Raw genomic sequence first — 14,520 nt, 5'->3', positions numbered from 1 at the left:
CAGGAAGCATTTTATGACATGATACAAAATGCTATGAACATTCTTTCTGATGTTTGACTATGTATACAGTTCAACACGGGATATTTTAAAGATAGAAACATCTCTGAATTTTTCCTAATTTTTCAAGACCTTTTCTAGTGAAGGAAGTACATTACAAGCTCTGCCATTGTTGAGGGCATTGGAGAATCTGGTAAGGAAATTACCCCTACCCCAGGGCTCGGCTGAGGGTTGTAAGGGCAGAGGAAACAGTATATGCCTATATTACATGTGAAAAGAAGAATGACCCAATAGATCATGGATTAGTCTAGTTATCCTGTTCAACCATATAACCCTGCCTTCAACAAAATATAAACCTAACAATATAATAATATGCATAACAATCTCTAGCACGTTTCAACAGTTGTTTCATTTCTTGCAAATTCTGTTATGTTATCCCATTCAATATTTCTGTATAATCTATTTTAAAAGTACCTTTCCCCTTTATTAAAAAAAGCACTTAGTACATGAAATACCAATATGCTGCTTCTCTTCAGTTGAATGTGGTTGTTTAATACATTGGGAGTATAACATAATCTTAAAAGTCAATCATATATGTCAATGAATAAATATCTATTAAATTGATGACAACATACTCTCTCATACTGGTGTTGATTTCACTCAAACTAGGTACAGATTTCGAATACACAGAACTAGAACTTCTGCTCTGATAATGCTGAAAACCCTCATCTTTTGGAAAAAGAAGCTGTTTTCCCAAAATCCTGTAAAAAAAATGACAATGAAATAAGGAAATTGAATATAGGCAGAACAGTTCAATTCAACTTGATATAAAACCAGAAACATAGAACCAGCAGTCAGTGGCAGCTACTGTTATATAACTGAGCTCTGATTCAAACTATAAGAGACTTGTAATTTAAGCCAGTGCAAAAAAGGCAAGTTAAGTATATTGAGTAAAAATACATGCAGAAAATAATAATATAATGCAAGGACTCAGATGAAATAAATTTTATATAGACTTGCCTTAAGTGAAGTGATCTATTTGTCCAGTCTTTGCATTCTGTCTTTAAAATCTCAGTTTGGGAGCTCACTTTTCCTTCAAACAGCATTTCATCCACATCCCAAAACAACTGATGCACTCTCTGGGTGTTTGCTTTATCAAACTCCTGTGAATTTTAAAATTAAGATTCTCAAACACTATTTCCACATAGCTTTGCAGCTGAATAAAATTGCAGTACTGTAGATATTGGCCAGTGATGAGTCTGATTTTAGTCTGAATCTAGCAGCTTCGAGATGAAGATACAGTATTTGTTATCCTAAATTCATCTAAGGAGTGTGTTGCATTGCAACCCCTTTCATATCCACTCAATCCATCTGGGCATCATCCAGTGTAGATAATGCACATAGGTAAAGAAAAAAACACACAAATACAGCAAACGGGAATAAAGAAACAGAGAAATAACAACAGGAAGGAAAGAAGCTTAAGAGAAAATACCTTTGGGACACAAGAAACCAAAGAAGACTAGGCTAAATTAGAGAAAGAAACAGAACGTTCCTTGAATTCATTCAAACTTCTTTAACAGAAATGACCATAGGTGGAATCTTCTGTATAGTGAAATACAGGTAGACCTCATTTAGTGGTCGCTAAGCAAAACCATGACTGTGCATATAAATTTCAGCTTTCCTTTGCTTTACAAACCTGCTGTAAATGTGAGAGCTAGTTTTTAAAGTCATTTTTTAATCGCTGTCATAACTACAAACTGTCACTAAATGAGGCAGCTATATAGGACTATTTATTACATGTTGTGTCAGCGTATGTGAGTTTGTTTGTTTCTGCTCCCTTCCCTTTACAGTGAGTGTGTTTCTAGTGCACTAGAAAACAAGCTGCATTTTCTCTGCTCTGTGTCAGGCTCCTGTGTGAGCAGGGCGTTGGACTAGATGACCTCCAAGGTCCCTTTCAACTCTGTTACTGTTAACAGGTTAACAGGGGACAAAACAGAAGGGTGAGCTGAGAACCAGCAGTCCTCTGAGCCCATGCCCCTATTGCGCCTCCTATAAAAATGCCCTGAGGTAATTTCTTCTGTTTTTCTCAATTATATCAAGACACATCTGGCCTTTTTTTTTAGCTTTCTCTCATCAGATTAAATTTGGTCCCATTTTTCAAAGTTATCCTACTGACAGACAGGCAGACACTGGAAATAAATTACATAGTTTATTTCTTGTGATCTATTGGGTTGGCAATTAAAGAGGTAAATAACAGAAAGAAAGCTAGATTATGTAACAGAGAGTTGGAACAACAATCAATTTAAGAAATGAACAAGGCCTCGAATATACAAATAGTTTTGGAAAGAGTGGACCAGAACATCAGCAAAGACCAAGAGGAAATGAAGGAAATGAGGAGAAGAAAAAGCAAAAAAATAAATAAAAATCCTACTTAAAAGGACATTCATGGAAGAATTCAGTGGGTGGCATTCTTCTGCCAAAATTAGAAACAAACTGACTTCAAATACCAGTTGCTGGGAATGAGGGCAGGAAAAGATTATTGCTTTTCTGTTCTGCATGCAAATTGGCCTTGGCGACAAAATGGTTTGGTTGGGTCTCAGCTATTATGAGCCTTTCCTTTCTTATACAGCTAAAATAGGAAGGAAGGAAGGAAGGAAGGAAGGAAGGAAGGAAGGAAGGAAGGAAGGGGAAAAATTAGAATAGAATAGAATAGAATAGAATAGAATAGAATAGAATAGAATAGAATAGAATAGAATAGAATAGAATAGAATAGAATAGAATAGAATAGAATAGAATTTTTTATTGGTCAAGTGTGATTGGACACACAAGGAATTTGTCTTGGTGCATATGCTCTCAGTGTACATAAAAGAAAAGATATGTTCGTCAAGAATCATAAGGTACAACACTTAATGATAGTCATAGGGTACAAATAAGCAATCAGGAAACAATATCAATATAAATTGTAAGGATACAAGCAACAAAATTACAGTCATGCAGTCATAAGTGGAAGGAGATGGGTGGTGAGAATGAGAAGATTAATAGTAGTGTAGACTTAGTAAATAGTTTGACAGTGTTGAGGGAATTATTTGTTTAGCAGGGTGATGGCATTCGGGAAAAAGCTGTTCTTGTGTCTAGTTGTTTTGGTGTGCGGTGCTCTATAGCGTCGTTTTGAGGGTAGGAGTTGAAACAATTTATGTCCAGAATGTGAGGGGTCTGTAAATATTTTCACAGCCCTTTTTTTCACTCGTGCAGTATACAGGTCCTAAGTGGAAGGCAGGTTGGTAGCAATTGTTTTTTCTACAGTTCTAATTATCCTCTGAAGTCTGTGTCTGTCTTGTTGGGTTGCAGAGCCAAACGAGACAGTTATAGAGGTGCAGATGACAAATTTACCAACAAAGAGTGACCAAAGGAAATACATGCACAAGATGAGTAAGATTAATTAGAAGCAGAAAAAGATATATATCAAATGGGAAAAACTGGTGATATGAATCAGCTGAAAGAGAATGAGAAAAGTGCTTAGACAAAGACTGAATGAATGAACCGAAGTTTGAATGAGTAAATTCAGAAAGAATGCAAGACCTGTGAAGAACAGGATTTATTTAACCAACATATGCTGCAGAACAAAAGCTACATGGAAAGAGCTTTTCATCATTGACAATTATGTTTTAAAAAGCAGAATTAGGGCAACAAGCAACAGCAGTATCTAAGAGGAATAATATCAGAAGAATTTATATTCACTAGCGATGATGATTAAGAACAAGGTAACCTTAAAAGCGGAAATAGATTAGAAAAAATAAAGAACAGCTGAGAAAAAGAATGGCTAAAATAACCCATAGTTTAGTCCAAGAAGCTCAAAGAAGCACAGGACATGTACACTCTTCTCAAAGTTTGCTTATCATCCTGACTTTAATACAGATAGTCCTTGCTTATGAACCCTAATTGGGACAGACAACTTTATCATTAAGTGAAATGGCATTAAGCAAAACATCATGTGATGCTGCATAGCAAAAACAGTCCCACAAGTCCTAGTAGTCATTAAGTGAATTACATGGAGTCATTAAGTGAAACCACATCACAGTTATTTGTGACCTCCTGCCAGTTTCCCTCTTGACTTTGCTTGTCAGAAGTTGGCTGTTGCAAATGCTGATCATGTGCTGCACAATGCTGCAACGATAAAAATGTGTGGCGTTGCCAAGCACCCAAATTGTGATCATGATTGTGGAAGCACTGTGACAGTCATAAGTATGAGGATGAGTCATAAATTACTTTTTTCAGTGCCATTCTAACTTTGAACAAATAGTTGCTAAGAAAGGATTATCTGTACATTCTTTTACATAATGTACTTATTTTTATTTTATTTTTCTTCCTAGGTATGGAAATTTATAAGATGATTTTAAAAAACTTTTAACACTGATAAATATAAACTATATTCCTTCATAGTTCTTAAATAGAGAACCATGATTTAATGTTAATTTGGGGTTTTGTTTTTGTTGTTATTCTTTTTTGTGCTTTCAAGTCATTCTTGACTCCTGGCAACAAGTCCCTGAAATGTTCTTGGCAAGGTTTTTCAGAAGTGGTTTGTCATTGATTGCTTTCTAGGATGATCATCCTGCTGGCTAAAGTGGGACTAGAACTCAGGGTCTACTCTCCTGGTTTCTAGCCTGGTGCCTTAACCACTATACCAAATTGCCTCTCATAATGTTGGTTAACAACCTAGATCTTTTACCTGGAACAAACTGTGATTTCAAAGATACTGATTAATTAACTAATATTTAGCTAGACTTTGCCAATTAAACTTGGAATGGACCAGAATTAATGTACCCAAATTGAAAATAAGAAGAGACAAGACTGTGAATCTATCTAAAAAATTAAGTTTTATTCAAACAAATATTAAGCTCCAGTTACCAGAAATCTCAACCATATTTTTACACACATTTTATACCAATTTTACTAATAAAGGTTGACCTACATCATCACCCCAGGAGTAAACAGAACTTCTTTCAGTAGATGGGCTAGTGGTATAGCTCTGTATCCCTGACCAAGAGTTATTCAAATCTGTGGGTGTTGTTTGTCCGCTTTGTGAAAGTGAGGAAACAGAAGCCCTGTTGATAGAAACAAAATTTAAATGCAATGTTATGGATTAATAAAACATGACCAGGAGATCCCAAGGCAGTAAAAGATTGATAATTAATTTGCATCTACTAACTAGTGTAGCAAATACAGATGTTATTGGCTTACATGGCAGAAAAGCAACGACTTCTTCATTGGATAATGGAATATACATTTGCATATTCATTTCCATATGCAAACCTCAGAGACAGATTTGTTGTAAAGGAACAAATTTACATAAGTCTTATACTTAATTGCTCTCCCAGGAACATCTCTCCTGGGCACCTATGGTGGAAGAGGAGCAGATGTCAGGTACACTGCTTCTACTCCCCGAGACATGCATTTTATAATTATGTAAACGATGGCATTGTTTTCCCCAATATGAATGCTTGGCAATTTTATAAGTTTTATAATTTTATTTTAGTTTTTATATTTTAAAGCCATGTAGAGTTGCAGCAATGATTCTATAAATGAAATAAAATTTAAAAAGTATTTTTTGCTCTTGTAATAGATTTTGGTATTGTGTACTATGGATTTAAATTCAGCAGTCTATCTAAGTAGTTATGTGCTGCAGTCTTGAGAATACAATTAGCAAAATCAATGTAACTTCTAAGCAGTAGATAGGGAGGGACATATCTATCTATTCATCCTTTTTTGAGTTTAATAGAACTTATTCTAGTAATTAGTTTGTAACTATATCTTTCAAAACAGTTTTTCATATGTAAATAAAGTTTTTCAGGTCTTTTTTGGATCTACCTTGATTCTTGGTGGACAAGTTTGTATTACCTTATTAGCAATAATTTGAAAGTGTTTAGCCACCAGGATAGCTTTTCAACATCTTAACTCAATCTACAGGAAGTTTGGCTAGGTGTAGAATTTTGTGGCATATTAAAAGGTTCATTCAGGTGTAGGCACACATACATATTCAGGAGAGAAAGGAAAACAAATAAAGGTAAGGTCAAAAGTGCACAAGATGTTAATGTGCAACTGCTATTAAAGTAACAGAACCTGTTATCTACAGGACTGTTACAGGAGGGAATCTAACATTATTTTAATTGTATCTTTGTTTCCATTTATCTAGTGGTGTCTGGAGGTGGAGGACACAAGATGAGCAAGACAGTGAAAGTGGCTTTGAGATCCAAGCCCAGCCATTTTTACAGTATATCAAGATCACATACATGTAGGAAATGACAAATCTTACATGATGATGCTATATTCATTCTTTGTCTTCCAGCAGCAGCACTCTAGAAATAAATATTAAGGGTATTTCTTCAAATATTCATAGTAAAATGGTCTCTTGATTCCAGCACCAATTCCAGGCCTCCAAAATGAACTGTACATAGTACTATGGATGTTCTAGCAAGACCCATTTTGTGGAAGTTTCCTTTTAAGATTATTTTCAGTGCTAACTATACAGTGTTTCAGGCAAACTTTTTTCATGCACCAACCACCTGAATCTGGAACCATCTCATGCAAAGCATAGGCTTTAACCCAGAACTACCATCTCTACTACATAGCAAATCCAAGCAATATTTCAACACTGTATGTATTTCAAGTCACAGGAAGGAAATCCTTCTAGAGCTTGTGACTTTTTAATTTCCAGATAAGCCACACAATGAATTGCTTTAAAGATGTTACACGTTGAAAATTGCCATGCTAGATAGAGAGTGGAGTGGGGAAGCAGAGAATGTTGAAGTGTTGTGTTCTTTGAAATAAAATCTGTCTTCTCATATCAACTTATTCTATGCATCTATTCACCTTTTAACAATAAAATGAGATAAATATTGAAGAAATACTTATTGCAATTTCAGAAATTAATACATACAAGGAATAGTTGTCAATTGCTTCTTGTACACTTTTTGTAAAAGGTGCTGGAAGGCAATATTCATTCTTTGCTTGGAAATGATGGTCCACAAGTCCTTTTGACAGTCCTTTTCTGAAAGAATTAGATGCAATTAATTCTAATTTAGGCCTTCTTTTCATTCATAACTTCACAATGTACATTTCCTTTTACAGTTGATGAACACTTTTATCAGCATACTGATGATATCTTACCCCATGGTGACGGATGATCTCACCTGTTTCATGTAGATGTTAAACACGAGCAGAGAAAGCACTGACCCTTGAAAGCACTGACCCATAGCAGGGATCAAGGGTCAGATCTCTTGCTACAGAGTTCATTCTTTGTCTTCCACCTGTAGTATTCTAGACATCACTTGATTTGCTTCATCTCTCTTAGTTCTTCCATATATATCATAGGGCTTGATGAGATCCATGGGTCGAGAGAGATTGCTTATCTAATCATATCAAAAACACTCCTATCCCAGGTGAAACTATGGTTTCATCAGGTCTATGGAGCAGATCTTCAGTTATAACCCCTGGCTCCCTCTGAAACCCATCAAGGTCCATCAGTCATGGAGGGCAGACCAATTAATAGGTCCCATCTCCCTGCAGAGGGGTATGACCTAGAGAAGTCCATAGCTATCTGTGATAGAATTGTGCAAGGGGACCAGGGATAGGTCAACCAATTCCAAATCACAATGACATCGCTTTGACAAGAAAACCAAATCAGGTGGGTGATCATTACTTCTTGCCTGGATGACTGGAAGCCCACAGAAGTCATGGCCTCCATAAATTCCTGAGTTACTATACCTCCTAGAGAAGGCAGATTGAAGTCCCCTGAACCATTAGCAGGACCTCCAGCACCAACCCTGCAATAAATGCTAGGTGCTCAGGCAGAGAGGCTGCTGCACAGTAGGGTGGCTGGTACAATAGCAGAAATCCTGACTAGTCCCTAGGCCTAGAGCCTACCCTAAGGAAAAGGGGCTCATAATTATGGATAACATTATAGCACATAACACATAACATTGCAGCATATCACATTAAAACAATAATAATATGGATTGTTTTTTTAAAATTATGTAATTTTTAAAATGCATGTGAAATACTTTGAGCATTCACAATCAGTATAGATATGCAAAATTATCAAACCAAGTAAACTTACTGTTCATGTATTATACCATAATGCTTAGCCAGCTTATTTTTGAAGGAGATAAAAGTAAATAGTTATTGTATTACATCCCCCTTACCCCTTCCCCTCAAAATCAAGGAATGGGGTTAGAAAAAGATATAAAAAGAACCTGCTTTGGGGATCTACTTTTCTTTTATAATTACAAGATACACCAAGTATAAAGAATGGGGTAGCATCCAATATCTTAAAGCCAAGCTATATAAATGCACTTCATGCACAATTTGTAGAATTAATTTCTCTCCAGATATTATGGCATGGCAAGGCAAACTCTGAAATTGGCCTTGATGCAGAAAGGCTATAATTCTATCATTCTCCCAATATATCTAAATTTTTGTTCTGTAGCTATGTAAGGGCTATATCTATATACAAATTAATAAATCTGATAACATTCTTAAAGGGCAGTTATATTTAACATTTGGTGCTGAATAATACATGTTAAATAACTTCTCACAAAAATAAAAATTTTACATGTTACCATTTAGATAAACATCTGTGAAGTACAAGTTGTATATTTACCATGGCCCACAAAATTGTTACTAATTAACCTATTCTTCCAGAGGACATATTAAGGAAAAAATATACTACTTCCTTATCAAATCACAGCATTAGATTCTTCTCAGACATGTATTCTCTTGTATTAAAGAGAGAGAATATAGATTATCACAATACAGTATACTGTATGAAAAGGAATGAAACTTAATACTCTTAACCAAACTCAAAGGTTTTTCCATTTTTTTCTAGATAGATTGACCTGCACTATGTGACACTGTTTACATCATAAGGGGGTTTGTTACCATTTGTTTTTGGAATATTTGCTCTGAATAAAAGTGTCAATGAGGCAATGAACCTGAGCCTTGTCCTTAAAAACTCTTAAGGAAAAAATAATGCAAAATGTCACCTAAAGCAAACTATTTTGTCTTTAGACTTTTCAGGATCATATTGATATCCCTCTTGTTTGCGGTGTATTAACTTACACCTTCAGAATTGTGCTGTGATATTTAGCTAATTATAGAAAATGCATTGTTCACAAGCAAGCAGCCCACCAACCTAAAATCTGAGTCACAACCTCAGAAAGTGCCACACAATGTATCCAGAGAAGCTTGCTTCCTTAACCCTCCCTTCCCAAAAGGATGGGGCATAGAGGAGCTGAAACAAAATGCTGTAAATATATGCCGATAGGAGAACAATCAAACAGTAGAATACGCATAGATGAATTCACATATATAGATGCATGCATCCACACCCATCTTGAACTAACACACTGCATCCTCACCCCTCCTGACTTACCCTATGACAATCAGTTCTGGCTCCGTCTCTTGCTGATGGGAGCTAGCAGCACCAGCCAGGCTGCAGGGACATCGTACACCACTAGCAAAGCGCATGGGAAAAAACAGCCCACGAAGCCCCCCTGCTCCTCCCTTTGAACAAACTCGGCTCTCTCTGTCTCACTCTCGCTTATTCCCAGAGAATCCTTTCATTTCTGCATGTGGTTGTCTGTCTCCTTCCCAAAGAGAGACTAGCGAATATGCACGCATGCCAGTGCCTTAAAGTGTGTGATGTGGGAGTGTATATGAAAGAGGAGGAGAAAGAAGGAATGGCTGCAGTTTTAAGCTTTCCCCAGTTCTGTTTCTTCGTATATTCTCTCCCAGAATTCTCTTTTCAAGACATGGTTACCAGATAAAAACACATCTTTGAAAGATTCCAAAACAGTCAAAATCAAAGGGAATAAGCAACGGAAAATAGATCTGCAATTTTACTGTGAAATCTTACCTTTCTGCAAAAAATGATTGATTTCTGTATTTCTAAAGCTAAGAAGAATATTATCTGCTGTTTGGCTATAATGGTCGGATACCGGTAGTTTATTTTGAAAATGAGGAAGGCTGTCTCACATTTTCAGTTTTCGTTAAAATTCATGCCCCCCTTTCTCTGCCCCTCCCACAAAATGTTTTTTAAAGAAAACACACATACTTCTTCTATATATTTGTGATTAATTTGTGATAAGGTTAGCGTGGGAGCCATTATTATTATTATTATTATTATTATTATTATTATTATTATTATTATTATTATTATTATTATTTATTGAATTTGTATACTGCCCTACTCCCGAAGGACTCAGGGCGGTGAACAACCAAAAGATAAAATACATATAATACAAATGTTAAAAAACCATTAAAATACAATTAAATAATTTGGCCCAGAAAACAAAATTTAAAACACCCCAAATTTATAAGACAAATATAAAATTTAAAAAATTTAAAACAGTTTAAAAGAGAGGTTAGGCCAGGCCGGCCTGCTGGAATAGGAATGTTTTGAGGGCACGGTGGAAGTCGAGGTGTGAGCCAGAGCCTCAGGGAATGTCCCAAGCTCTGTCTGGAACCTATCAGGTTCCATCAGGCGCTTGGGGCGGAACCATCTCATCTGTTCTGCCTCCCTGTGGCGGGGCGGGGCTGTTCGAAGGTCAAAGCGAAGGAGGGAGTGATCTGACCATGACAAGGGCTCAATCACTATATCCCCTATCTCAAGATCACTCAACCACTGTCCAGAGACAAAAACTAGATCCAACGTGTTTCCCCCCGTGTGAGTAGGGCCATGAACTAACTGGGTCAGGTCCATAGCTGTCATGGAAGCCATGAACTCCCGAGCCATCTCAGACGTCTCACCTGTGGATGGTAAGTTAAAATCCCCCATGACCATAAGCCTGGGGGTGTCAACTGCAACCGGGGGTGTCACGTTGAGTAGCTCGGGCAGGGTTGCTACCATGTGGCAGGGAGCCAGGTACATGATCAGCAAGCCCATCTGTACCCCATGACCCCACTTCACAAGGAGGGACTCACAACCGGCGGTCTGAGGAACAGTGGCCTCCCTCGGCCCAAGACCTTCTTTAATAACAACCGCCACCCCTCCGCCCCTCCCCTGTGACCTCAGCTGATGAAATGCGTGGAAACCAGGTGGGCACATTTCAACGAGGGGGACCCCCCTCCTGGCCCAACCAGGTTTCCGTAATACCCGCCAGGTCCGCTCCCCCCTCCTGAACAAGATCACAAATGAGGGGGGGCTTATTTACCACAGACCTGGCATTGCACAACATCAGCCGAAGGCCTGGGCCCTGAGGATCTGTGCAACCTGGGGAACAAGCAGAGCATTGGGGGCCAGAGTGCGCCACCACTCAAAAACAGCGAGTGCGTGCTCCCACAACTTGATATGGCCCCCTGCTCCCGCCATATCTGCCCCTCCCACCCACAGTACTGATGACAAGTCCATCCTTGGAACAAGTTCTAACCCTCTCCTTGACCCGGGGTCCTACACCCCCCATACTGCACCCCTCTGCCAAACCTGGCTCTCTCCTCAGTGGGTTATCCCCCACACCCACAATCCTGGTTCTAATCCGACTCTCCCCTCCCCCCGGGGCCCCTTAAAACTTTTGCTAAAAATTTATATCAAGAAAGGAAAGAAATTAAATAGGCTGGGAATTATGTTATGCTCATTCTTATGTCCTGCTAACTGAAGCCCAAAGTTGTCCTATTGATCATTTTTACAGGAGATGACATCACACTGCAGCCCTTTTCTCATCCCCATCCTACCTTGGAAACAGCCTAAATTGATCCTTAACTGTTTCATTTTTAAACTAAATTGCTTTGTCTTCTTTCAACATGGATCTTAGCATATAAATATTCTATGATATATCCTCCCCCCCCCCGGTCATTGGAACTGTCATCCATCACTTGGGGTACAAAAGACACTGGACATCTGGTTTGTGAGGAAGCCTCTGCCTATGTAATGTCTGACCCAGAAGTCACAAAGTGGCATATGGGCATTATAGCATTCCTTATAGAAAGCCAATTTGGTCCAGAGATTAAGTCCAGGCTTAGGAGCGGGAGACTATGAATTCAAGTCTCATCTTACTCACAAAGCCAGCTAGGTGAATTTGGGCCAGTCACTCACTCTCTCAGCTCAACCCACTTCATAGGGTTGTTGTTTTTGTGGGGAAATGAGGAGCATGTTTGCTGCTTTATGTTATTTCTAAAAATTATAAAGGTGAGATACGAATGAATGAATGAATGAATGAATGAATGAATGACTAAATAAATAAATAAATAAATAAATAAATAAATAAATAAATAAATAAATAAAACATTCCTTATATCCAGTGGCATACAGATTATTACACTTGTTCTTAAATGTGTCCAGTCATTTTTCAAAAGGCTGGTAGATCTGTCTGTAAAAAAAAAATATTAAAAGGGAGTAAGGTGATCGCTGATATAAGCTGGATAAGAACTGATTCTGTGCTAAATAAGGGCATTACAGATTTTCTGCTGACAAGGGCTTCTGCATGGCTCTGCCTTCTACTCTTTTTATGACTTGGAAGGGAGGTCATGCTACTCTAATGCCACGCGGCATATTCCATGAGATGCTTAGAGGTTCTGCACTTAATTCATTTGAAAAAAATGATGAGCTGGGGTGAAATTGGCAAGAGTTCTGCCAGTTTCCCTTCTAGGATTAGTACACCTATATCATACTCAGTTTCATTTGTTGACATCCTTTTTGAAGAAATAGGTTATAAAATATATCAAAATATCTCAAAGTTACAGTAGTTATGTGATCTGAATACATTCATAGCAGATTGCAAATGGGAAATACTAATTTGGTGTTGTTTTTGGAACAATTGCACATATAACTTCATCACACTGGAGAAAGGCAGTTTCCAAATGACAGGTTTTCCATGTTGCATTTTGTACCCCATACGGACATTTTCCATGTCATTGTCAATGGAGCTGGCATGGATAGTCTGAATTCTTGGCAGAAGAGCCACTTAGTAAGAAACTCTCTTTTAATATAACCAACTGGAGGGGGAAATATTCTATATTGCCATCTGCCATCACCATGTACATCCACAGGATAATAGATGCAGAGTATAGTCCCATAACACAGTATGCAACCGTATGTAAGCAATAGCCTCTTATAAGCGATCAGGAGTTGCATCAATCCAGCCCAGCAGCCAAGAAGGCTGCATAATACAGAAGACCTTCCTTCTGCTTCGTCTAGAAATGGTGGCTTCAACTGCCACAGAGCTTTATTAAACCTGGATAGTGTTTGACCTTTATTTGCCTTGCATTGCAGGCATTTCAATGGCTTATATTCAGTGGTGGGTTGCCCCCATTTCGCACCGGTTCTATAGAACCGGTAGTAAAACCGGCTCCGCCCACTGACCCCGACGTCATCAGAATGTTTCTGTGCATGCGCGTGACCCCATTGCGAACCGGTAGTAAAGGTAAGTAGAACCCACCCCTGCTTATATTTAAGTAGAACAACCAGAAATTGAAACATGATGAAAAGAGAAATGTCAGCTATATCCTAAGTCCCTCTACTCACTTCCTGAGTTTACTTCCTGAGTTGGGTCTAAATTGACTAAAGCTCAAAATGATGTATTTATTATTTTATTTATTTGTTCGTTTGTTCAATTTTTATGGCCATCCATCTCAGTCAATGACTCTGGACAGCTTACAATTCAAAAACTATATTGCAGTTAAAAATATTAAAAAACATTTTAAAACAATAAAAAAGTAAGACCAATAAAAAACAATAAGAATATCCAAATTAAATATTCATAGGAGCAGGATACTTGGCCAGTTAGCAATATAGCCTTAACACTTACTGTTGTGTCCTTATATGGGCATCCACCAGTGGTTGGCTAATCCACCGGCGGGAAGTTTAAATGGATGTCATTGGCCGGCTAGCTTGCCGGAGCTGTGTATAAGGAGGGCTCGGCAGCTCAGCCGGCAGCTCAGCATGAGATGAATAAAGTGCTGAACGGACCTCTGCTGAGTCGTGTCTTCTTTTCCTGCGCCATTCTAACACTTACAATGCTCCAGACTCAGGAACATAGCCAGGTTTTTATGGCTTTATGAAAGGCTAACAGAGTTGAAGCCATTCTGGTTTCTAAAGGGAGGATGTTACACAGAGCAGGGCCCACAGCAGAAAAGCTTGTCTTCTAGTCCCCATTAGACAACGTTCTTTGGCTGAAGAGATATGCAGTATCTGTAAGTGAAGCATGCTCATCCTGCTCAACCTCGTTGAATGGGTAGAGACTCTTGAAAAATGTCTTCAGGGGCAGCCCCATGTACAGCATGTTAAAAGGTAAAGGTAAAGGTTCGCACATATGTGCTAGTCATTCCTGACCCTAGGGGGTGGTGCTCATCTCCGTTTCAAAGCTGAAGAGCCAGCACTGTCCAAAGACGCCTCCGTGGTCATGTGACCGGCATGACTAAATGCCAAAGGCACACGGAACTCTGTTACCTTTCCACCAAAGGTGGTCCCTATTTTTCTACTTGCATTTTTTGCTTTTGAACTGCTAGGTTGGCAGAAGCTGGGACAAGTAACAG

At 38.3% G+C, this 14,520-nt stretch overlaps 1 protein-coding gene across 2 annotated transcripts in view; it reads right to left on the bottom strand.

The window, feature by feature from the left end:
• Positions 1-14,520, bottom strand: part of FAM149A (family with sequence similarity 149 member A) — a 50,628-nt gene that overhangs the window by 18,069 nt on the left and 18,039 nt on the right. For both annotated transcript variants that reach the window (XM_070948461.1, XM_070948462.1), the window contains exons 2-5: positions 6,932-7,042; positions 4,967-5,099; positions 1,018-1,160; positions 633-758 (exon numbers count right to left, since the gene is read on the bottom strand). In XM_070948461.1, the coding sequence (XP_070804562.1) occupies positions 633-758; positions 1,018-1,160; positions 4,967-5,099; positions 6,932-7,042 (513 nt within the window). The remainder of the gene's footprint in view (positions 1-632; positions 759-1,017; positions 1,161-4,966; positions 5,100-6,931; positions 7,043-14,520) is intronic.

This window comes from Pituophis catenifer, unplaced genomic scaffold, assembly GCF_029215685.1.
Source record: "Pituophis catenifer annectens isolate HBS135680 unplaced genomic scaffold, rPitCat1.0.hap2 SCAF_8, whole genome shotgun sequence".
Classification (NCBI taxonomy): domain Eukaryota; kingdom Metazoa; phylum Chordata; class Lepidosauria; order Squamata; family Colubridae; genus Pituophis; species Pituophis catenifer.
This window is presented reverse-complemented; position numbering and strand designations above follow the sequence as displayed.